At 50.7% G+C, this 23952-nt stretch overlaps 1 protein-coding gene across 2 annotated transcripts; it reads left to right on the plus strand.

The window, feature by feature from the left end:
- Positions 1-98: 98 nt before the first annotated feature.
- Positions 99-23794, plus strand: SS18L1 (SS18L1 subunit of BAF chromatin remodeling complex). Of its 2 annotated transcripts, none has more exons than XM_080925023.1 (11): positions 99-399; positions 10071-10147; positions 10818-10902; positions 12495-12639; positions 13088-13285; positions 14741-14905; positions 15224-15325; positions 16360-16452; positions 18481-18597; positions 19606-19733; positions 20986-23794. In XM_080925023.1, the coding sequence occupies exons 1-11, from the start codon at positions 331-333 to the stop codon at positions 21010-21012; spliced, it is 1206 nt and encodes a 401-aa protein (XP_080781149.1). In that variant the 5' UTR covers positions 99-330; the 3' UTR covers positions 21013-23794. The 2 variants fall into 2 exon arrangements, with proteins under 2 accessions (XP_080781149.1, XP_080781150.1); XM_080925024.1 differs by lacking the exon at positions 99-399 and adding an exon at positions 9558-9671.
- The last annotated feature ends 158 nt before the right edge of the window (positions 23795-23952 follow it).

Raw genomic sequence — 23952 nt, forward strand, 5'->3', positions numbered from 1 at the left:
AGCGTCAGGGGGACGTGCGGCGCGGCGGGGCGGGGCGGGCGGAACCACCGAAGCCCAGCACAGGGGACGGCGTAGCGGAGACCGGCTGGACGCAGATCGCAGGCCGGGTGCAGGGGGGCTCACCGCGTGATCCGGTCCCGGGAGGCCGTCGCGTAAGGCGTGAGGACGCGGGGGGCTCGAGCGTGCATTGGCAACAGGCAGGCGGGCGAGCCCACAGCACCGCGCCCCCCGCGCCCCCGCCCCCGCGCTGCGGAGAATGGGCACCTCGGGCCGCGGGGCTCAGCCGGAGAATAAACCCCAATGATCACGGGCTGAGTCCGCGCCACCACCATGTCCGTGGCCTTCGCGTCGGCACGGCCGAGAGGCAAAGGGGAGGTCACTCAGCAGACCATCCAGAAGGTGGGCAGGGCCGAGGGGGTACAGAGTGCGGGTGGGCGCGGGGCACGAACAAAGCCGGGGCACAGCCCGCTGCACTGAGCCCCGACGGCGGCTCTGCGCGCCCCCAGGAAAGCCTGCGCCAACTTTGCCGGAGGCACTAGCAGCGGGGACCGCAGGGGGTGGGGACCCTGGAACGCGTCGCGCGGCGTCCTCTGAGAGCGCCCCAGGCAGTAGACGCGGCAGTGCGAGACACCAGGGCCCGCGGCCCCTCCAGCCGGGGCGGGGGCTCGTCGCGCTCCGCTGACAGCCCTGGTAGCGACGGTCGCGCGCCTTTGCGCGCAGCTTTGCTAGTGGAGAAGGGGGCACAGGCTGCCTGGAGGCGCGCTGCTGCGGCGAGCTGGCCGCTCTTGTGAGGTACTGCGGTGCCCTGCACAAAGGGACGCATCTAAAGTGTGCGTGCCATCCCCAGGGCCCGCACTGCCGTCCAAAGCTTGCTGCACGCGGCGGACCTGAGGCTAGCGCAGCCCCGCCCCCGCTCGGGCCACTGGGTATCATGGAGCCTCGCCTCCTGCACCCTGGCTTCAGACACCGCAGGTTTGTCCTGCAGTCTCTCTCAGTCCCATCTTTTAGTTCGGGCCAGTTTCCCAGAGAAGGCGTTTGTGTGGGTTTGTGGACGTCTTCAACAAAAGGAAGCTTCAAGTTTTGACATAGTCACTTTAGATTTTTACTGTTTGTTTGCCTTGGCGTTTCTGAGCACCTTTCTTACGCGCTGGCTTTTCTTAATTCTGGTTCCTTCTACAGAATTCCTGAACTCCCTAAAGCCAGTTATGTCCCCGAGGGCATTGGCCTCTCTACTCATTCATGACCCGAGAGGTATTTGTGGGGATTTCCTTCCCTTGTCGCCTGTTTCCTAGATCACCCTTGCTGTCCTCCTTAGGAATATTATGGTTATCACAGTGGGCAAGCCCTAGTCAGCTTTGAGCAGGGGAGATTGTTGGAGAAGGGCATAAATACAGATTTTATACATCTTGCCACATTTAACTTTTTGCAGTTAAGGAGACTCCTTAGTAAAGGAGACTGAGTCTGCAGAGGCTACATGGTAGAGCTAATAGTAGCTCTTCCATGTGTCTTCACAGGCTGCTGTCGCTGTGGCTGTGGACTAGGAGGTTTGGTTGGCGGAGGGTGAAGTACTCCACACATTGGCAGTCTGGACGGTATCCAGGCACTCTGGCTGCTGGATCTGAAACAGTTACTGTTTCCAAAGCCACCTTTGACTTCAGCATTGATTCAGAATTTTGTAGTCACACTTGCTCATCAAGCAACCTCAGTTTCTCCAGGCAAAGGTGTGTTGGAAGACTACCCCAAACATCAGATCACAAAGAGGGGCTCAGGTTTGCTGACCTCAGTCCAGGGTAGAAAGTCAGCCTGTGCATCTGTGGAAAGTGGGTCTGCAGTTTAGCTTGTCTAGGCCCTTGACCTGGTAGGATCCTCAACCCACTTCCTGTCTGTGAATCCTTTACTGAGACGGCTTGAGGGGATGTGTACTCTGACCTGGCTTGATGATGTAATCACATTCTGAAGCAAATGCTACAAGGTGGAGGGTTGAAGGACAGCCTGAGCTACGTGACAAGTTCAAGGGCAGCCCAAGCTATATAGCAAGACCCTGTATCGAAGCCAAGGGCTAGGGATGTATCTTGGTAAAACTCTTGTCTAGTAACTACACACACACTCACACACAGACCCTCACAGTGTGTGTGTGCTGGTGAAAGCAGACGAAGTAACATCTTTGTTCTTGGAGGACAGATGCTACTCAACCTTCACAGTTCCACAGAGCGTCCTCCCTTTAAACTCCTCTTGAGAGACTTAGGCCACTGTGGGACTTTGAGGTATTGTTGATGGCATACGAATTAGTGTGTACTGAGGGAGCCCTTGCCGGGCCCTAGTCTTGCATGATACGCCTTATATTCTATAGAATCTACAGCACCAGCTCTGCCTAAGCCAATGTGGTGGGTGTCACAGCCTTCGGTGTCCTCCGGTCTACCGTGAGATCTCTGGTCCCCTCTTCTGAGCTCTCTCCTTGCCTGTCTTCTCTCCCTCTTCTTCTAAGGGCAATGGTAACGTTCACTTGCAGAGAGAGCCTTCTTTCCAAGTTTAAGGGCTCTTCGTAGAAGCAAGGGTGTGAGGTCAGGAAGTCTGAGCAAACGATGGGTAGGTTCTAGATGTGGCCTGCAGGGAGTGGGAAGTCTAGAGAGCTGACCTGCCCTGGAGCAAGTGACCTTGTGGTGACAGAGGTGGCATTTGAGAGAGGTGTGGTCGGGATGGTGCTTTTGTGGGGACAGTGTGTGCGCCTGGGGTCCTGACACGGAGCTGCTGCTGGCAGAGACACCACTGACCAAGAACCAATTCTTCTTCGTCCCTACCAGCTAAGGGCCATAGTATACCAGTGACCAATGACAGCAGTGTACTGTGCTCCCAATGCAACCAGCCAGGGTCTAGTGCAGTGATCCCCATGGCTGTGTGCCTAGTAGAAGGCCCACCGGGCGCCCCCTGCTGTTTTATACAACAATTGCACAATAAAAGTTACCTATCTCTGTTGCTGAATCTCTGTCGCTGATTGTATTGGCTTTTTTTTTTTTTTTTTTTTTTTAATTCTTGAGTATATGCATGGGTGCATGTGCCACAGTGTAAGGTGGAGGACACAGGATTGTGGGGTCAGTTCCTTCTCCTTAAACATGGGTTCTGATCTCCAGGCTTCTAAAGCCAATCCAGTTAGGGAGGCAACTTGGCTGCTTGAAACGTTAGAGCTGTCCCCATAACGGCGAATGTCGGGTGGAGCTGAGTCTGAGTCTGCTATTATAGTGGGAAAGTAATGGTTCTTCGGTAACTGTTCTTGATCAGCAGTCCTCCCCGTGGGAGCACATCCCTGGAATTGGGGAGGAATGATAGTCCTTCATCAGTCTGGAGTCCAACTTGGGGAGGGAACAGCCCTTTGGCCTCTTTGCTTTCTGTCAGGCTTTGCTTTCTCTCTGCGTGGTTCTCAGCCTGAGCCTTGCATTCCTCGGATGGAGAGAAGCAGGGACAGGTGTTCTTCGGAAAGAGACACACAGGCCTGTGCCCTCTGCTCAGTGAGGCCTGGCTGGAAACACTCCCAAGAAGGCATCTCTGGCCAGAGGCCAGATCTGTTCCTCAGTCTAAAGTGGAGAGTCACTTGGAACAGGATTCGGTGTCCTCCACCTCCTTACCCCCATCCTCTGTGCACCTTTGGAGAGAACACTGTACTGTGTAGTGCGTGTTGGTGTTCTGCCTCAGGCATGTTCCTAGATTTCTGGGCCAGCAGGCTTGCCTGCCACTTTCCCTGTGCTTGGAGCCCAGGGCCATTTGCAGGAAGTCCCCATGCAGGAAGGTGACAAATGCACTGTGTCCAGCAGGTGCAGTGAGGGGTAGATATGAGCACCAGCAAGCGGGTTGGGACTGAAGATGGAGAGAAACAGTCAGACTTTAAAGTCCAGTTCGTCGTATGTGAGAGAGACAGGCCCGAAGGAGTGGGGTGGGGGACTGTACAGTGCTGTGTAGACAGGCTGTGGACAGGATCCATTTGTGCTACTTCTTAGAGTGTCTCTAGTAAGCATGTATATATGGGGTCCTCTGCTATCAAAGAGTTTGAATCCATGGCTGCTGTAGCAAGGGATCACATCCAAAGGCCTTCTGGGTCAGTGTGATCTGGCTGGAATGCAGACTTAGTACACACCTCCAATCCCTGACAATGGAGGTAAAGTTAGCTTATAGCAGCCATGTTTGAAAGCTGTGTTTAATTGAGGGGCAGACAAAGTGACACGTCAGAGAAAGATTTGACAGCATGAGTCATGGATAGGATAGGATCCAAGTCACACAAAAACAGCACAGAAAGAGAAGCAACTCAAGAGGCTGGAGAGATGGCTCAGTGGTTAAGAGCACTGGATGCACTTCCAGAGGTCCTGAGTTCAATTCCCAGCAACCACATGGTGGCTCACAACCATCTGTAATGGGATCTGGTGCCCTCTTTGGTGTGTCTCAAGACACTGACAGTGTACTCACATACATTAAGTAAATCTTTCTTTAAAAAAAAAAGAAAGAAAGAAAAGGAGTAGTGCGAAAAAAATAAAAGGACTATGTATGTGTATTTGTGGGTGTAGGTGTGTGTTCGGTATGCAGATGTGTGTGTGTGTGTGTGTGTAAGGTTGTGTATATGTAAGTGTGTATATGTGTAAAAGTGTGTGTGTGTAAAAGTGTGTGTGTGTAAGCGTTTGTGTGTGAGTGTGTGTGTTCATGTATGCAGGTACATGGGTGTATGTATGTTTGTGTGTGTGTATGTGTATGTATGTGGGAGAGTGGGTGTTCGTGTATGCAGGTATGTGTGTGTTTATGTATGTGTGAGTGTGTGTGTGTGTGTGTGTGTGTGGCAGTTTTACAGAGACAGGTTGTAGAGAGAAGCCAGACACAGGTGAAGATAGAACAAGCCAGTGAATGAGAAGGAGCCAGAAGATCAGAACACATTGCCTGTGTTCTAGGATCCATAGTATGAATATTCGGCCAAGCAGAACAATTCAGTCAAAAGCCAAGAGAAGGCGGATTGAATCAGTCAGCTTAGAAGATTAGATTGCAAGGAGATTAGAAACTTCCAGGCCTACATATAAGAATAGTTAAAGCACAGAGAGAAATGCTCTGGGCTCAGCCCAAGCTATGTATTTGCATAGCTTGGGTACAGATCTCATCCCATCATCTGAGGAAGTGACATTTACACTCTGGACTGTGTGAGAGCAAAGAGGGCTGCTCCGGTTTCTTGGGCTCAAATTTTCTTCCATCTGTTCTACTTGACATGCTCTTTCTGGGCCTCGGTGTCCTGATTTTAGAGTAAAGATGATGTTGAGTTAAAGCCACTCAGGCAATATGGATGGGCCGGATCATCTTGGTGCCCTTTTGCAAGAGTGCTGAGGACTTCGTAGAAAATGGTAGAAAACTGGCCAGTCCAGAATCTTGTAAAAAGGCCATTTGAATTCATCTGAACATGAATCGTTTCAACACCATCTGTCATCTGTGTATCACAGAGGCAGGGTACTATGCTGTGCTGAACCAACTTGATCTTCTAAGTATTCAGAGGTGCACAGAACAAGAAATGACACCCGTGTTGTCTCAGAAAAGTGGAAACATACCGTATCTGCAGTCATGTACTTTACTGTGTGTATAGTCTTTGAAAACTGGACATAGGTGTTAAGCATGGTGGTGAGACTACAAGGCTATGTGTACCTCCCACATGCACGGCTGGTGTGTGCTTCTGGGACTGCTTTGAAGCTTGCTTGCACCGCTAACTCATGTCTTGTGCAGTGGGTGAATGAATGTTCAGTAGGTCTGCAGCACTCTCCTGGAGTGTGCTCAAGCCAGTCTTCTGTCTCCTAGAAATGACTCCAAAACAGCTGCATCACCAAAGGCTTCTCTAGCATGGGTGACAGCTCACAAATCTGGGAACCTACACCAGGCTGCACAGGCTGCAGACTGCTCAGCAGGTCCAGCAATCCTTACTGCTTATATACTCTTGAGGTCTAGTGAGTCTGATCAGTTTCAGGGACTTCCTGAAGCTCTTCTGAATTGTTTACTTCCTGTCTTAATGCAGAATGAAGTGTTTTACCTCTCAGAAAATCCTGTCCTAAAATGCCGTGTGTGTCCCCTCCCCTTTCACATCCTGGTCTTCAGAGAGATTTTCTCCACGATGGAAGGGAACAGGAAAGGGAGATGAGATAGACATTCATGCTCAGGACATGAACCGATGGACTGGAACCACTCATAGTGGACGGTAGATCTTCTCACCCCAGTCTAATCTAGGTAATCCTTCAGTTCCAGGCATTTGTGAGTTCTCCGAGCGGGTGCTAGGAATTGAACTCGGGTCCTCTGTAAGATCAGCACTCCCTCTTAACCACCAAGTCACCTCTCCATCCCTGTTGTTTCAATTTTTGACAAGGTCTCACTGTGTGGTTCTGACTGGCCTAGAACCCACGATGTAGACCAGGTTAGTCTTCAACTTTTGCCATTCTTTCTGCCCGAGTAGTGGTGTACCTGGCTTTTGTTTTGTTTTCACTAACAGCTTTTTAACTTCTAAAAGGACTTTTTTTGGCTCCCTGTGGTTTTTATACCATATATTAGTATGCATATGGATGGCTGCCGTAGAGGTGTTGACTTTATCTGTTGGTTGTTTGTGTTTTGGTTTTTGACACAGGATTTCTCTGTGTAGCCCTGGCTGTGCTGAAACCAACTCTGTAGACCAGGCTGGCCTCAAAGATCTACCTGTCCCAGCCTTCTAAGTGCTGTGATTAAAAGTATGAGCCACCAATAGCCAGCTAATTTTTAAAGGATTTATTTATGTATTTATATATGTGTGTATGTGTGAATATGTATACACACTCACACTCACTCACACACAGGGTGGGAGCGGGGGTTGGGGGGAAGCAAGTGCTTTATCTCCATGCCAGAAGAGGGCATCAGATCCCATTACAGATGGTTGTGAGCCACCATGTAGTTGCTGGGAATTGAACTCAGGACCTCTGGAAGAGCAGTCAGTGCTCTTAACCACTGAGCCATCTCTCCAGTCCTCTTTTTTTGTTTGTTTGTTTGTTTGTCTGTCTGTTTTTTTGAGACAAAGTTTCTCTGTGTAGCCCTGGCTGTCCTGGAACTCACTCTGTAGACCAGGCTAGCCTTATACTCACAGAAATCTGCCTTCCCCTGTGTCTGAGTGCTGGGATTAAAAGCATGCGCCTACACTGCCCAGAACCCTGTGTTAATTTTAAGCACAGGGTTATCTTTCATGTATATAGTATCTTGTCTTTATTGTTGTGTTTTGAATATAGAGTTGTTCTTTTCTTCATAATCTTGGTTGCTCCAAGTGTTGGTCATTGTGAACCAATCTGAGGGGTCCGATTGGAGTTCTACATGTCAGGCAGATCCCCTACCACTGGACTATTTAATTAGCCTTTGGGTTTAGTGTCTGTCTTAGTGACGGCTTTGCTGCTGTGAACAGACACCATGACCAAGACAACTCTTATAAAGCACAACATTAGATTGGGGCTGGCTTACAGGCTCAGAGGTTCAGTCCAGTATCATCAAGGTGGGAGCATGGCAGAATCCAGGCAAGAGTGGCGCAGGAGGAGCTGAGAGTTCTACATCTTCATCTGAAGGCAGGTAGTAGAAGACGAACTTCCAGACAGCTAGGGTGAGGGTCTTAAGCCCATGCCCATAGTGACACACCTACTCCAACAAGGCCACACCTCCTAATAGTTTCACTCCCTGGGCCAAGCATCTACAAACCATCAGTGTCTGACCCCGAGGACAGGCTTCCTCTATAGGCTGATGCTGGCTGTCATGGATCAGCCCTGTTGAGACTGATGTAGTCCTCCATTCGAGATGCTCTCTGCCTTCCAGGTGCATGGTGTTTCCTTGCAGGCATTCCTGGAGCTCCCTTCCCCCATCCCTGATAACAGGGTGCAGGCAGGGGACAGTCCTGTCCTGAGCCTTGGTGACCACTGCTCCCATCTCATCTATTTGCTTTTCTCCCTCAGATCCACAGCAGTTCCTGTCCTTATGGTCCTTGAAAGTCTCTGGTTCCTGCAGGCTAATCTGTGAGCTCCTGGTGCTCTTGGCATGTGTCCTGTCTTTCCTGTGAATGTCTTTGAACTAAGCAAGCCAGCAACCCGTTTGCTGTCTTGAGAAAACATGGGCTGGGGTGCGGCTCAGAGGTTAAGAGCATGTACTGCCCTTGCTGAGGCTCCAAGTTCAGTTCCCAGCACCCTCGCTGAGCAGCTCACAACCACCCGTAACTCCAGCTCTGGGGGATCTTACCCCTCTCTTCTGGCCTCTTTGGGTACCTGCGCAGGTCATGTGCATACCAACACACAAGTAAACACATGTACACATAGTTAAAAAACAAATCTTAAAACTGGGTGCCAGTTCAGTGTTTCCTTGTGCTTACAAATGCTAGGTCCTGCGTGAATGGCACTGTCCCTCTGGGTGGCTCTACTTGTAAGGCTGTCACCGGCCTCTCTGCATCTTCCCTTTGGCTGTTGTGGCTAATGCTTATCCGAAGACCTGGACATGTTGGAGGGGGTTTACTTCGTGTCCTTGGAGAGAGTCTCTCCTCAAGAGTGAGGGGTTGGAGAAGAGGATGCTGGGAGCCTTACTTGTGTGGGGGGTATGGGGAGGTAAATGACCCTGGAAAAAGTTCTCCCTTGGCCTTTAGATCACTCTCACTGATGAACAAGCAGCTTCTATGTGGCAGCGCCCCCTGGTGGGCACCCAGTCCAGGATGGACAGGAGGCGCTGTATCCTACCAAGGAGCAGGACAGGCATCAGGTAGTCTAAAGGAACGGGAGAGCATGTGTTTTTGTGAAGGTGGAGGAAGGACCGGCTGGCCTGTTGTGAGCACTTGAGCACAGACCCTATAGCAGGTGTTCCAGACTTCCTCCCCCAGGGACACTGGTCACTCCAGGTAGAACGTGGCTCAGCGCTGTGCCTGCTGGCTGTCTTCTGCCCACTGGCTTGCCACACTTCTTCTGTCCTGTCCCATCTCTCCCTCTGCCTTTCTCAGATGCCCCTCAGGGAACATCGGGTGGCCCAAGGCCCTTGAGTATTGCCTGTCCATAAGCTTGGTCCACTTTACTCAAGCATTGTCATGCCCAGTGTCCCAAATCTCCCAGTCTGTTACCAGTCACTGGAACCAGTACATGCCAGAACAGCCCTGGGGTCTGAGGAGGTCAGACCTCACATGACTGAGTTTGGGAAGAGTGTACTAGAATCTCCAACAAACATGCCAGCACACCCAGGACACCTTGGGAGTTCAGTCCGGTGCTTTCTGTCACTGCTGCAGGTGCAGGTCTGGGATCTACATTTCTGACCAGTTTCCTACAGTGTCATGGCCAACAAGGGCTCTGCTTGCTGGAGTGAGGATCAGCTTCCTTCTCCCTGGAACAGAGTCTCTGGTGTGCACATTTCTGGGAACCCACAATCCATCTCTGGCATGTTCATGCCCAACCAGTCACCTGTCTCCCCATGTTTCTAACCCAGGTCCTATATGATGTGTAAGACAGTCTCAAAACAGTGCCATCCGGGGCTGGAGAGATGGCTCAGTGGTTAAGAGCACTACTACTCTTCCAGAGGTCCAGAGTTCAAGTCCCAGCAACCACATGGTGGTTCACAACCATCTGTAATGAGATCTGATACCCTCTTCTGGTGTGTCTGAAGACAGCTACAGTGTGCTCACATACATTAAATAAGTAAATAAATGTTTTTTGCTTTTTTTTTTTTTTTTTTTTTTTAAAGCACCAGCCTCTGCAGAGGGTAGCCTGGGCCTCAGCCCCCTTTCCTTTCTTGCCCTCAGGGCTCAGGGAGAACCAGAGGCTACAGATTGGTACACAGTCCTCTCATTGTCTTGCTTAGTCTTATGTATCTGCAGTGCCTCCTACTGGCCATGACATATCCGGGGCTTTTCTCACTGAACATAGCCTGCAGGGATGGGCATAAGCCCCCTGCCCTCTTGTGGAGTTGAGATTTGAGGGTCTATGGAGCACTCTAGGAGCCAGGACCTGGAGCGGTCGGCCCTAGCACACTCCCCAAGGGTCCTGGCATCCTGGATGTGAACCAGCTGCTGTGTGACATGCTTACCTTTCCCCCAGATGCTGGATGAGAACCACCACCTGATCCAGTGCATCCTGGACTACCAGAGCAAGGGCAAGACAGCGGAGTGTACCCAGTGAGTAACCCTGCCAGCCCAGGACCCAGCCCGCCCTGGTGTCTGTGGCTGCTTCCTCCATGTGCTGGGAGATCCTTGGTGTAGAGCACAGGGAGGTTAGATGTGGCCCGGAGAGAACGAGTGAGGTGGGAGGGGGAACATGGAGAGGTGTTTCTATAGCCTCCGTCCATGGGCCTCGTAATAGACCCAACCAGAAGACAGCTTCTGCCTCTGAGGAGTCAGAGTACCTCAGACCTCTCTCTCTCATCTTCACGAGTAGGTGAGTGAAGTGTGGACAAGCAGCCTCAGCCCCCTGGGCCCATCCTGTTTCCTTCCAGGGCTCTTCCAAATGTCTGCTCTGTGGAGTCAGCCTCAACATCTGGCTCCGTGGAGCAGGGCTGTTCCCTATTGTCCTGCCGTGATCTCCTCCTCTCCACTGACCTCTTAGCTCACGCCTCAGTCTTCCCAGGGTTCAGTCACGAAACAGGAGCCTGCTTAGGATTCGGTTGGACCTGGTCCCTGCCTGCCCCATCCCGGACTGTGGAGAGCAGCCAGCTGCCCGTTTCCGGCCTGGCCTAGTTGTCACTGTTCTCAGTCCTGCCAGGCTGGAGGTCGAGGCTGCCCTGATTAGATTTGGCCTCTACACTGGATGTGGCAGCTTGTCCTGTTTCACCTGCATGCTTCTCCACAGGTACCAGCAGATCCTGCACCGGAACCTAGTCTACCTAGCCACCATAGCTGACTCCAACCAGAACATGCAGTCTCTGCTTCCTGCGGTAGGTACTGCGTGTGTCACCTCAAGTAGACAGGTGACCAACAGCAGCCCAGAGCTATGAGACATCAGAAATTAGGGGTTTTGGGAAAACCCCTATCGCACAGGGAGAGGACATAAATGGCTGTGGTAGACAGGAAGAATTGGAACTTTGCCTGATTAGTTTAGAGAGGTGGCCCCAGAACCAACCCTAGGAATGGTAACAGTAGTGTCATGACCAACAGGAGAGGGCTTTTTGCCCTTGTTGTAAACCCTTCCTTTCCCTCTCTGTTGCTGTGGTGCTGAGGCTTAAATGCAGGGCCTCCTACATTGTAGCCTCCCCCCCCCCCCCGCCCCAATGGCGCACACAGTCCCAATGCATATGAGTGTACTTCTGGGATGGGAAAATGCATAAGTCTTTCTAGGGGTGCTCCTTTAACCCTAGCGCTTGGGAAGCTGGGTAGGAGGCTTGCTGTCAGTTTGAAGCCAGACTGGGCCATATATCAAGTGCCAATGCTAGCTAAAGCTACACTCTATGAATCCTGTCCCAAAAAACGAAAAAGAAGGAAAGTTAAAAGGGAAAATCTCCAGAGCTGTCATGTCCCAGATATTGCTATAAATATTTTATTGTCTATCTGATTTTCTGTAAATGCATTTTCCCCAAATTAAACTTTAACTGTGATGTCGGGTTGTGTGCCTGTGGCCAAGTGAGGTAACATGGCCAAGAGAAGGAGCCACCGCATGGTGACCAAGGCTGATTGCAGGTGCCAGGGCAGACGTATCACGAGGAAATGACTCTTCCCTAGTATGTGGCTCCCTTGGAAAGTGGAGGTATTACAAGTGACATCATCTCGGTCAGCTGTGGTATTGCTCCCGCTGGACAGGCACCTTCTCGTTTACATCTTTTCTTTTTTAATATTTTTTAAAGGATTTTGTTTATTTATTATATATAAGTACACTGTCGCTGTCTTCAGACACACCAGAAGAGGGCATCAGATCTCATTACAGATGGTTGTGAGCCACCATGTGGTTTCTGGGAATTGAACTCAGGACCTTAGGATCAGTGCTTTTAACTACTGAGCCATCTCTCCAGCCCTGGAAAATAAGTTTTAAGTCCCTAAGTCTAACTGCTCTGCCCAGAACTGGACTTGAACTCACTCTGTAGCCCAGGCATGCCTTGAACTTTCCATCCTCCTGCTTCTGTTTCCCTGCTGAGACTGTGGGCCTGCAGCCCCAGGCCTGGTTGGGAGTTCCTTTTCTTGGCCAGGTCTAGGTAGGGCGTGTGTACAAACCTTTGTATCCACTGTTTGGTGAGAAGAAGAGCCACCTCCTTCTTCACCACGTGTTTGGCGGAGGGGATGGATGGAGAATGAGAGGGAGAAGTGAAAGTACTGGACGCCAGCTTGTGCACTGACTGGTTCATTGAAAAGATGTGGGCGCTGAGACCCAAGGGCCAGCTGACTGGTGTCTGAATGTCAGGATGTCTCTGTCTCAGCTCAGCACCATGCTGGCCAGGGGCTGTGCAATTCCCATGGGTCCCTGAGTCCTTAAAGATGGCTCTGGGTGCCTATTCTCTGAGCTAACTCCCTCTTGCTCTAACCTCTCTGTCATCCACAGCCTCCAACACAGAACATGAACCTGGGCCCCGGAGCACTGAGTCAGAGCGGTTCCAGCCAGGGCCTGCACCCCCAGGGCAGCCTCAGCGATACCGTCAGCACGGGCCTGCCCCCTGCCTCCCTCATGCAGGGCCAGATTGGTAACGGTGAGCAGGTTTGCTGCAGCAGTGTCACCAAGGTAGCTATAGATCTGTCCTGGCCGCAGGTACTCCTCTAAACCTAAGTGTGTGTGGTGGCCGATAACCGTGCAGAAGGCATGAAGCTGACTCCAGGTGCCCAGGTCCACTTGCCTCTGTCCTGTGGCATTTAGTGTACGGTCATGTGCCTCTGCGTGCGTTCTTCTAGAAACAAAGGTGTGGTGGTGCTCATGCTCGGGCTGCAAACTAAGAACCCAGAAAACCAACTGGGGGCTCACGGGAACCGTGACACGTGGTGTGTGTGTGTTTGTTTATCACTCACCCCATTCCTAAGCGTTACTGACCTGGGGTTAGCCTTCCTCCTCAAAGTCATCTGAAGGGAATGCAGATGTCTTTACCTTGAGGTGGAAACCTGACCTCTGGTGCCTGACGCTCCCTCTCCTACCCTTCCTGGCAGGTCCAAACCACGTGTCCATGCAGCAGACGGCCCAGAGCACACTGCCCACAACCTCCATGAGTATGTCAGGCAGTGGCCATGGCACTGGGCCTGGGTACAGCCACTCGGGACCTACCTCACAGAGTGTCCCCATGCAAGGCCAAGGTGCCATCAGCAACTATGTGTCTCGGACCAACATCAACATGCAGTCCAACCCAGGTACTGTCTCTACACCTGGCCCCATACCCGTGGTCGGCTCCCAACCCTAGCAGACAGACACGGGCAACTTGTCTGTGTGGCTCCTAAGGGGCAGGCCTCCTGGTGAGTGCTGTGGCTCTTCCCTAGGCATTTCCATAGGGCTGGGTTGGTGGACAGTGACTCAGCCCTGAGTGGTTGCCCAGAGGCCATAGCAGTTCCAAGGGAAGGGAGCCATTGGCCGTGGGACTTGGAAGAGGAACACTGGTCTCAGGCGAGACAACCCTGGGAAAGGCTGAAAATAGAAAAGATGAATGGAGGTCACGGGTACTAAGATGGAGGTCAGAGATACTAAACTTGAGGTCACAGATATGGAGGTCACAGGCATTAAACTGGAGGTCACAAGGACTAAGACAGAGGTCACAGGTACTAAGCTAGAGGTACAGTTATGAAGGTTACAGGGTCTAAGCTGGAGATCAAAGGTACTAAAATGGAGGTCCAGGCCTTTCTGCGGAGCAGGAGCTCCGGTTTACAGTGGATGCTGAGCATGAACATAGCCTTGCAGCGTCGTGGGGTACCTGGGCATGGCAGGTCCCAATCCATATGTTGCCTGAGCATCAGAGACACGGGTCTCAGAATGTTGCAAATAAGATGGGATGGTTCCTTAATGTTTCCTCTCATTGTAACACTGCAGGTCTATTTTGCAAGTACAGTGTTACAATGTTTCCTTTAAGAGTGTTTTTCACCTGGTTTCCTTTTTTCAACATGAATATTAACTTTTCTTTCTTTTTTCTCTGTTTTCCTTCCTTCCTTCCTTCCTTCCTTCCTTCCTTCCTTCCTTCCTTCCTTCCTTCTTCAGTACTAGGGACTAAACACAGGGCCTCATGCAGGCAGGCAAGGGCTCTACTCGTGAGCTACACCCCCTCATTAAATTACCATGGCTGGCCTTGAACATACTCTGTGGTCCATGGTAGCCTTGAACTTGGAATCTTCTTTCCTCCATTTTTTGAGTAGCTAAAGTGACTGGCATACTCCACCTGGCTTTCTACAGACTTAAAACGAATGGCTCCTACTTGATTTCTGATGGGTGGTGCTGTCCCAGTGACTTCTGAGCAGTGTGTGGCTGGGCCAGCAGGCAGGTGCTGTAGGACTGCTGCTCAAGAAGTGGAGAGAGCACACCATGACACCTTCAGGACAAACCCTGGGGACAAGGAAGGACAGGGTTTTAGTGTCTGTCCAGGAGCTGTGTATGGGTCTGAGGGCCCGATTCATCTTGCCCAGTGGCTCTTTCCTAAGGTAGTCAAATGTTAGTCCTAACAGCTGAGGTCTGGCCTTGTACCAGGGCATGGATGCAGCTCACACTGTTAGATGTACAACTTGGAGTCAAAGGTTCTTGGGGAAAGTCACGTTTGCAGGGGAAGGAACTCTACCCTAGAGTTATCTTGGGTTCATTTTGGGAATCTCTGTTGTTTTACACAGTCTCCATGATGCACCAGCAGGCAGCCACGTCCCACTACAACTCAGCACAGGGTGGAAGCCAGCATTACCAGGGCCAGGCGCCCATCGCCATGATGGGCCAGGGTGGCCAAGGAGGCAGCATGATGGGGCAGCGGCCCATGGCGCCCTACCGACCCTCTCAGCAAGGTAAGGCTGCGGCCTGCTTCAGCCCGCAGTGAGGAGTCATACTGTCTCTCCGTGTGGGAGTAAGGTTTGCTCCATGGCACGAGTGAGTAAGCATCAGCTAGCCCAGGGAGCAGATATTTGGGTCTGGGGACACAGGTGGCTGTTGTTCCAGTTCTAGAGTGTTTGGGTTAAGAGGAGAAGGAGGATTAGCATCTGAATGGTCCTGGGTGTGTTCCTCCTGCGGACGAGGCTTCTCAGCGTGGCTTTGCTGCCAGACTAGGTGTGAGCGCATCACACCCACTGCGTGCTGGTCTTGAGTGTCTGGTCACATCCCTACAGGCTCTTCCCAGCAGTACCTGGGCCAGGAGGAGTATTACAGCGAACAGTACAGCCACAGCCAGGGTTCTGCAGAGCCCATGAGTCAACAGTACTACCCAGACGGTAAGGCGCGCTGGGGCCAGCTCCTGCCAACCAAGCATCCGGAGCCCCTCCGCTTGAGCACACGGGGGCATGGGCTGAGGCTGGTCTCTGCTGAAAAGAGTGTCACCATGGGACTCCACCCACCTCTGGGTTTTCTCTGCCTCCCTTTCCCAGAAGGTAGTAACAGTCTGAGCTGGGTGGAGCCAGCCATTGCTGACAGTTGTGTATAGCATGGTGGGTCCAGATGTCTAGCCTCCTGTCCTCACGTCTACAAATTGTCACCTTCAGTTTTACCTTTAAGTGGATTTGTGGAAATGACATTTAAAATGATCTTAATATTGAGTGTAGTAACCCAGGTTAAAACCCCAGGTAGCTAAAGCAGGAAGATGAAGAATTTTCAGGCCAGCCTGGGCTACATTAGGAGACCTGTCTCAATAAATATCCATTATAAGTATAGATTCTGAGAGATAAAGATAGAGGTCTCCAGGGAGCTCTGGCATGAGCCATAGCATGAGGTAGACTGTGTGTCTGGGACCGGGGATGGGAGCAGGGGAGGCAGGGGAGGTGGCAGAGACAAGTCTTATACCAAGCCTTGAATCCTGGTGTGAGGTGGTGGCATGATCCAGAGGCCTTTTCGTGGACACAGCACTGCTACCCAGAAACCCCCAGGAGCTGTACAAGGACAGGAGAGAACAGCTGGTGCTGTCAAGAGGCTTGATTTGCTCTACAGTTTACAGCAGCCCCACGGTGTTAGCATTTTAGAGGGGGGTGGGTGGGGAGAGAGAGGGAAAGAGAGAGAGATGGGGGGAGAGAGAGGAGAGAAGAGGGGAGGAGAGAGGAGGGCGATAGAGAAGGGGGAGAGAGAAAGGGGGGGAGAGGGGAGAGAAAGAGGAGGGGAGGGGAAGAGAACGTGAACTACCACAGAGGGCCTTGGAGGAGTAGACTCAGCCAGTTCTGCCTCGTCTCCTGGCCCAAGCTCACTGTTGCAGAGCCCCGTTGTCCCCCAGGACCAAGGAGACACCTCTGCTGACAGTAGGCCACCTGTTTCCTCGCAGGCCACAGCGACTACGGTTATCAGCAGCCGTCCTACACAGAGCAGAGCTACGACCGTTCATTTGAGGATCCCACCCAGCACTACTACGAGGGGGGTAAGAAGCAGGGCAGGGCACGCGCCATGCCCCAGTGTGCGGGCGCAGCACAGACCCAGGGGGTCAGACACCAGCTGCGCTAGCCTCCAGCGAGTCTCAGCCAGGTCGGTGACCAACGTCTGTGAGGTTGGGTCTGCCAGGCTGGGCTTCGGGGCTTCACTTGCCTTTTGCACATTTGGGAAACAGGGCAGAGTTTGAGCGTGTTGGGGATTTCACCGCTGGGAGACAAACATGGTCATTCTTCCAGCTTTACAGCCCCACGAGCTAGTCAGATCGCTGCCTTTGTAAGGAGCTTGCGGCCCCGGCATGGAGACCTTGGTGGTGCTGTGGGGATGGGGAGAGGGACAGCTGTATGTGGCTGCTGTGAGGCTCTGCGCAGAAAGCCCTGCTTCATAGCATTTGTCCATCTCTGTGGCGTAAATGTGCCCTTCCTGGCTGACAGGCATCACCAGTGGGATGCCACAGAATGTGGAAGCAAGAGAGGTGCACCGTCCGTGAGCAAGCTGAGAGTCTTAGCCGTGCCTGCACACATGCACAGTACATATATATTGTCTTTTAAATGAGTGTGCATAGGCATGTGCACTTGTGCACCCTCACCAGGGCCATCCTTAGAAGCCAGAAAAGGGTGTTGGAGTTATAGGTGGCTGTGAACTACCTAATGAACTCTGGAGCCAAATTTCAGTCTTGTAGCCACTTCATCTTAACCCTGAGCCATCTCTCCTGCATTTTTGTTTTGTTCTGTATTTTGTGGTTTTCTTTCCAGACAGGGTTTCTCTGTGTAGCCTTGACTGTCCTGGAACTCACTCTGTAGACCAGGCTGGCTTCAAACTCAGAGATCTGCCTGCCTCTGCATCCTGAGTCCTGGGATTAAGGGCATGTGCTACCACTGCCCAGTGAAATGTTTCTTAATAATTGACCCACAATTATTCACAGAGAGGTGAGTGTGTATGTGACACTGTCGTGTGCTGATTCAGCCCACAGGTTTTACTTTTCCTGCTTGGTCTCACTGAGCCCTTCAGACTTGATTTTCACCAGCTACACTCATTTATGTTTTATTCCTTCAAAACCAAACACATAGTAGGTGGGTCACTCCTCTTAAGCCTCTGCTGTGACCTGATCATGTGGTGCACCCTTGGGGTGCACTGATAGAATACCAGTTGGGCAGCTTGGGTCATCAGGCCTTCGTCCCCTCCTAGTTCTGGGGGCCTGAAATCTAAGGTCAGAGTTTCTACAGAGCTGCCTTCTGCCGGCTGAGGGCAGGTCTGCTCCAGGTCTCTGCAGCATCTGCTGGCTCCTTCCAGTTAGTCTGGCTGTCTCTACCTGCATTGTCTTGTGGCCTCTGTGTATCTGATCGGATTTCTCTGGCTTCACATAGACCCTCCTTGTTGGTATCCACTGAAGATTCTGTTTCTAGTTCCAGTCCCATTCATGTCTTAGGAAGTAAAGTTTAACTTTGAAGGCTGTATTTTTCTTTTCTTGTTGCTGGGATAAAACCTGACAGAAGAAACATAGGGAAGAGTTTACTTTGGCTTACGGTTTCAAGCACAGTCCATGGTGGCAGGAGCCTCAGACAGCCGTTGCATCTGCAGACGGGAAGCAGAGAGGGACAAATGCTGGGCTCAGCTCATTTCTCCTCTTTCTTCATTTGGGGACCCCGGACCATGACTTGGTTCCACCTGCATATAGTTAGGCCTTTCAAGAAACACTTTCACAGACAGACTGGGTTGTGTCGTTTTGAGTCCAGTGACCTTGACAACTAATGCTGTGTGGCTCAGAATTTGACCATCCTGTGCACAGGACTGTTCTTAGCCTTCAAGCAGCTACATCACCCATTTTGTGTCATCCGGCACTTCATTTGCATTTTATAAAATAGTAGGACAAAAATGCCCTATGATATTTGAGCCACGTGGGAACGTCCTGCCTCTGGAGATGTTGGTGAAAGGATTCCTTGGCTACTCACTTGTCCTGGGGGTGACAGGGAGCCTTCTGCACTGCCCACAAATGAGACTGTGCCTCTTCTCTCTGCAGGGAACTCCCAGTACAGTCAGCAGCAGGCTGGGTATCAGGGCACAGCACAGCAGCAAACCTACTCCCAGCAGCAGTATCCCAACCAGCAGAGCTACCCCGGGCAGCAACAGGCCTACGGTAAGGGTCGCCTGTTTTCTCACAGAGGACCCTCTGGGGTCTGCACACACTGTTGATGGTACCATTCGGGCAGATGTTGATCTTGTGGTGTGGAGAGGGTAGGGGTTGTGTAGAGGATTCCCATGTGCCTGTCCCAGGGGAGATCTGACTCCCTCTTCTGGCCTCTGCTTGATGTGAGTGATATGCGGATATATGTGTAGAAAGGAAAACAGCGCCAGGCAGTAGGTTTCAGGCCACAGCCCTATGGCATTGAAAGTCTGCCTGGGTTTCCTAGGGGGCTGGACAGCGGCTCCGTGACAGAGTACTGCCATCCTTGGTGATCTGTTTTACACACACACACACACACACACAAAGTAACAACTAAGCAGATGTGGGCTGTTGTTAATTAGATTTCTCAGCTTGTGCCCGGACAAACCACACCAAACCAACACGGTTCCATGTGGAGAGGTTTAATAGAACAGGAACAAGGGTTGGGGTCAGGAGAAGAGGAGAAGAAAGAGGGGCTTAGGGGGTTCAGTCTTTTATGGGGGTAGTGACGTAATTTGCTCCCAGGTGGAACTGGGCTTCTGAACTGTGTATCCTGGGAATGCTTGGCTGTTTCCATGGCGATGGATGTGCCAGGTCCCTGTCACCTGTGGGTGGTGCCATCGCTGGGGGTAGAAGCTGTCCTAATACCAACATGGGCACTTGAGCAACCGTCTCCTGAGCCTTCAACTTCATCTTCACAGGAAACCTGACATTTCTCTCCTGCCTGAGAATTTCCCTGTCCCCAGGTTCTGCTTTACTTAGTCCACTATAACTGACCTCAGCTACAAGGTGGCAGGCCTGCTGTGCTGGGGAGAGGCCGCCGGTGCTCCATATCAGTGTGGGCACAGTCCTGAGTGTTCACAGGACCCTCATGAGTAGTAAGCTGCTTTCCCCACCGCAGGACAGCTGCCTGGTGCCCGGATGTTCACAGGCATGGAGAGCTGGTTGCGGCTGGTCTCACGGCCTCTGCTGTCTTCACAGGCCCTGCCCAGGGAGCCCCCTCCCAGTATTCAAGCTACCAGCAAGGACAAGGCCAGCAGTATGGAAGCTACAGAGCATCACAGACTGGACCTTCCGCCCAGCAGCAGCGGCCTTATGGCTATGAACAGGCAAGCTTTCTGGGTGTTTCAGGAAGTGCTATCGGCTGAGTGTCAGAGTGAGGCCAGATTTCTCTTACTGTCCTGAGGAACCACGGGTGGGACTAGTTGGCCTCCAGTAAAGCAGAAGTGTCCAGCCACTGAGGGGCTAGAGTGGCCCAGATGCTCTTGAGGCCAGAAAAGAATCTCTCTTGAATATCGGATCAACAAGAGAGGCATGCTAACCCAGTTATGGACTGAACTAGAGGGGATGACTACATTTGTCTCTAGAGGAGGCACATCAGTGACATCTCAGGGGCAAGCACCCCCATCCAGACCTTGACTGCAGCCTGTCGGGGTTCTAGCTGTGTGCTGCAAAGTCCCAACCAAGTCAGTTGGCCCGTGACCTAGTCAAGTGCAGGCAAAGCGTTGTGTACACTGTATGTGCTTTCCTCTGTCCCTAGCCTCCATCCGTAGATGCAAGTCACTCTCTCACCCCACTTCCTGGTTCTGGGGGATCAGAAGCAGCCTCCGGGCTGTCCTGTGTCCCTGCAGAGAGAAATAGCTGGCTTGAGAGGCACTGGCACAGACTGAACTCTGTGCTGAGTCTGCCTGCCCTGAGGATTATACTTGGGGCCTGCTGTGCCCTCTGCCTCACCCACCTGGGTACAGGCACCAGAGGCCTGTCAGACTGTTCTGCATAGCTTCTTCACTGTGGCCCCCCCAGGAGCCCTCCTTTGCTAGCTGTGGGGGAGAAGAATCTGTGGTTGAGCGCCTGTGTCTGTAAGGAGACCTCCCCCACCCCGTGTGCAGGACTCTTGGCTTCCAACCCTGCAACTCAGCCTGGATTCAGGCTCCACTTTTATCTCCTTCGGTTTTTGTGTTGACTGATCCTGTTCACAGGTCATTGGCGGCAGCTCTGCTGCCCCTTCAGGTATTCAAAGGAGCTCGGGGCACGGGGGACTCCTTTCTCAGAGGGACACCATGCACCATGACGTCTGGTTAGGCATATGGCCAGGCCCTACCCTCAGAGAGCCCAGTGAGGGCACTTTGCCTGTGAGGAAAGCTGATCAAAATAAACCAGTCAAGAAAACAACTGTAAGGTTGGGGTGGGACCGTCAGGCTAAGGGGCGATACTTCTGATGGGAGAAGGGCTACCTCTCACTGTGTGGATTTCGGCAGACTCTCCGGGGTTCTGGCTGTGGGAGAAGCTTCCTGTTGTTTGGGTGCGCAGACCCTGTCACTGGGGACCTCAGAGTGTAATCTACATCTTGTTCTCTTTTAGGGCCAGTATGGAAATTACCAGCAATAAAGGACAAATGTTGGCTTTGGACCCTTCGTAGTAGTATGTTCTGGACAAGCTGGTGGCAGTAATGACATGTTGGTCACCCTTTCTGCTCAGTGCCGTGTCTGCATGAGAGGCAGGCTCGTTCCGTGCTGGGTGTGATGCCGTGTGCACCACTGGCTGCGGTGGCGTGACATGTTTGGTGCTGTGTAAAGCATTGTTTATGGGTACGATGGGGAGGTTGTCCTGTTTGTGTCTCCCACCCCCTCCCTGATGTTCTTAGATAGCTTTGGGGGTCACGGTATCACATGTTCTGTGCCCAGTGATGAAACAATATCTAAGAGATACCATGGTCCACGCTACCATGAACAGGCCCAGTCAGCCTCTCTCATACCATTGTTGCAAAGTGGACTGTTTTAAAGATGTTTCTTCAACTGGCGGCTCATAGCTTAACATGCGAACGATGCTTGGTGGCCATCTCCTCTGTGCCTAAGTAGGGCTTGGGGACACCTTCTGTGTCTTGGGGTCATATCACTCTAACAAGAAAACTGCTTCATGTGCAAAAACCATGAGCTGTCCTTTCCAGAGCTTGCCTGTGTCTCTCCACTTTCCATGGTCCCAAAGTATGTCTTTGTAGTAGAGAGTGAAGAGGGATGGTGACTGTATTCCAGATAACTGTCTGTGACGTCAGCGTAGGGGAGCCTTCCTTGAGGAGGGCAGTTTCACTGTCTCCCAGCGGCTTGTGCGTCATGTGGCTTAGACCCTTGTTTATTTGGCGTCATCTCTAGGATTTGAGTGTACCCAAACCCAGATTTAAAGAGACTTTAAAGTACTCATATTTAATTTTACAAGCAGTTGGCAAATGGTTTATATTACTTCCTCAGGACCTCTGGGTTCCGATTGCCAAGCAGATGTTCCTTTGAGTTTGGGGAAGTCTGAAACCCACACTGCATTTTTAATGAATCCAAATAACTTTATCACCTTCTTTCAAATGAAAAGGACACGTTTTATACAGTGAAATTCGAGCGAGTTTTTTTCCCTACACCTCTCTAGGATGTTTAATCTCGTTTTAATTCTGTGCAAATTCGAGAGACAGCCTTTTTGAAAAAGTTCTGTTGAATGAAAATGTCACATATAGTGTAGCATGCATATTTCTCAGCATTTATTTGGATGATAATGATGTTACTATGAGAAGAAAAAAAAAACCCAACCTTCCAGATAAGTGCTGAGAACAACCAAGAACCGTACAAAACCATCCCCAAGGATGCAGATCTTGGTGCATCAGGCCTGTCAATCAGGATGCTTTTGCTTTATCTGTGTCTTCTTATCCATAGCCCAGACTGGCCTCAGACTCACTCCATAGCTGAGGCTGAACTTAATGATCCTCCTGCCTCCATTCCCAAGTGCTGAGACCACAGGCATGTACCACCATACCTGAATGTTTGTAGTTGGTTGTTTTTAAGATATAAAACTTACTGTAGCTCAGTGGGTAAGGCACTTGTGTGGGGGTTTGCTTGAATTAATCTTGATAGTCTTGCCAGAAAATACATCGAAAGCTCCATTTTACTTACAGAAGAGCCAAGGGCTGGATTAGAGAATTTGTCTGTGTTGGCTACCACCTTACTCTAGGACATTTGCCCTCTCCTGTGGGACTGATGTCAACAACCCTGGGCATATGTCTCATTGGCACAGGGTTTAGGAAACACAGAGGCAAGGGCTGACTACATGATGGTTTTAACTTTACAGAGACAAGTTTCTGTCGCCTCGTGACGGAAGTATTAGTAACTTCATTTTAAGGACACGCCATCTAATTTACTCCTTTCTTTTCTGGCAATTTTTATAAAACTAGTCTGCAAGCTCAGTCAGGGGCTAAAATATCTCATTGAAAATGTTAAAACGTTTTAAGTAACTGTGAAAATGGTTTTTATTCCTTGCCAATCTGGGAATATGCCTTTTATGTATGCATACATGTGTATGTGTGTGTATGTATGAGTGTGTATATGTTAAAGTGCTGTATTAGTGTATGTATGTGTTATGTATGTGTGTATGTATGTATATGTTAAGTGCTGTATTAGTGTGTGTGTGAATACTTTTTGAAAGAAAAGGACACTTAAAAAATGTATCACCCCAAAAGTTCAATCTGAAATGTCTTACATTAAGAATTTCTTGAATGTTGTGTATATATTTTTAAAAGCACTTTGTGAAATAGTTTGTACATTTATTTCCTAATTTATACCTGATTTTGGTGTTAATATATTTAATGATTAATAATAATGTTTATTTAATGTTTTGTTCATTTTGATGTAATTTTGTGGGGGAAAGTGATTGCCTATGTTTTTCATTGCCTGTATTACAGCTTTTCTTCTGTTAAATGAATGTTTGGAAAGTCCTGGGCTGAAATGAACCCTTTGTGCAGGCGTGCTTGACTGTGTTTTGTTTTGTATGACTCCTCCTACTGAAGGCCAGAAAAGATGCAAAGGGAGATTTGGAAATCGCTGCTCGTACTTCTCCTGTTTCCCAACATCCGTTCAGCACTTGGTGAACTTGACCACTGAAGACTGGGGTGTTCCGATGGGCTGACCACTCAGTACCCGCTGCTTAGCAGAAGAAGCTGCGCATGTCAGGGGCCATCTTCTGCAGACTTTAGAGCACAGTGGAATATGGGAGATTCCGCAGAGGCACTGGGCAGACACAGGCCTGGCCTAGGAAGGAGGTGTCTTCCTTTCCCGTCATACCAGTTTTCAGACGTGGTCTTCAGTAATAAGTGTCCATTCAAACTTGTAAAAAGAGGAAGACTTTCCGTTTCCATTAAAACACTTTTTTAGCCATTACCTCATTTCTGTTTATTGAACAGCTTACGTCTGTCTTGTTATTTGTGAATGAAGTACAATTTTTAAACACCCTATCATTTTCACCCTGTTTTGTTTGGTTGGTTAGATGTCGGCTCATTGTACAAACCTTGTCTGG

The sequence above is a fragment of the Micromys minutus genome, assembly GCF_963924665.1.
Source record: "Micromys minutus genome assembly, chromosome: 11".
Taxonomy (NCBI): domain Eukaryota; kingdom Metazoa; phylum Chordata; class Mammalia; order Rodentia; family Muridae; genus Micromys; species Micromys minutus.

Excerpts from the sequence above, each read along its gene's own strand:
- SS18L1 (XM_080925023.1), top strand. The coding sequence starts at position 331 with ATGTCCGTGGCCTTCGCGTCGGCACGGCCGAGAGGCAAAGGGGAGGTC. Across the intron at positions 12,640-13,087 it reads GCAGGGCCAGATTGGTAACG|GTCCAAACCACGTGTCCATG; the intron begins GTGAGCAGGTTT and ends CCTTCCTGGCAG. Across the intron at positions 14,906-15,223 it reads CTACCGACCCTCTCAGCAAG|GCTCTTCCCAGCAGTACCTG; the intron begins GTAAGGCTGCGG and ends ACATCCCTACAG.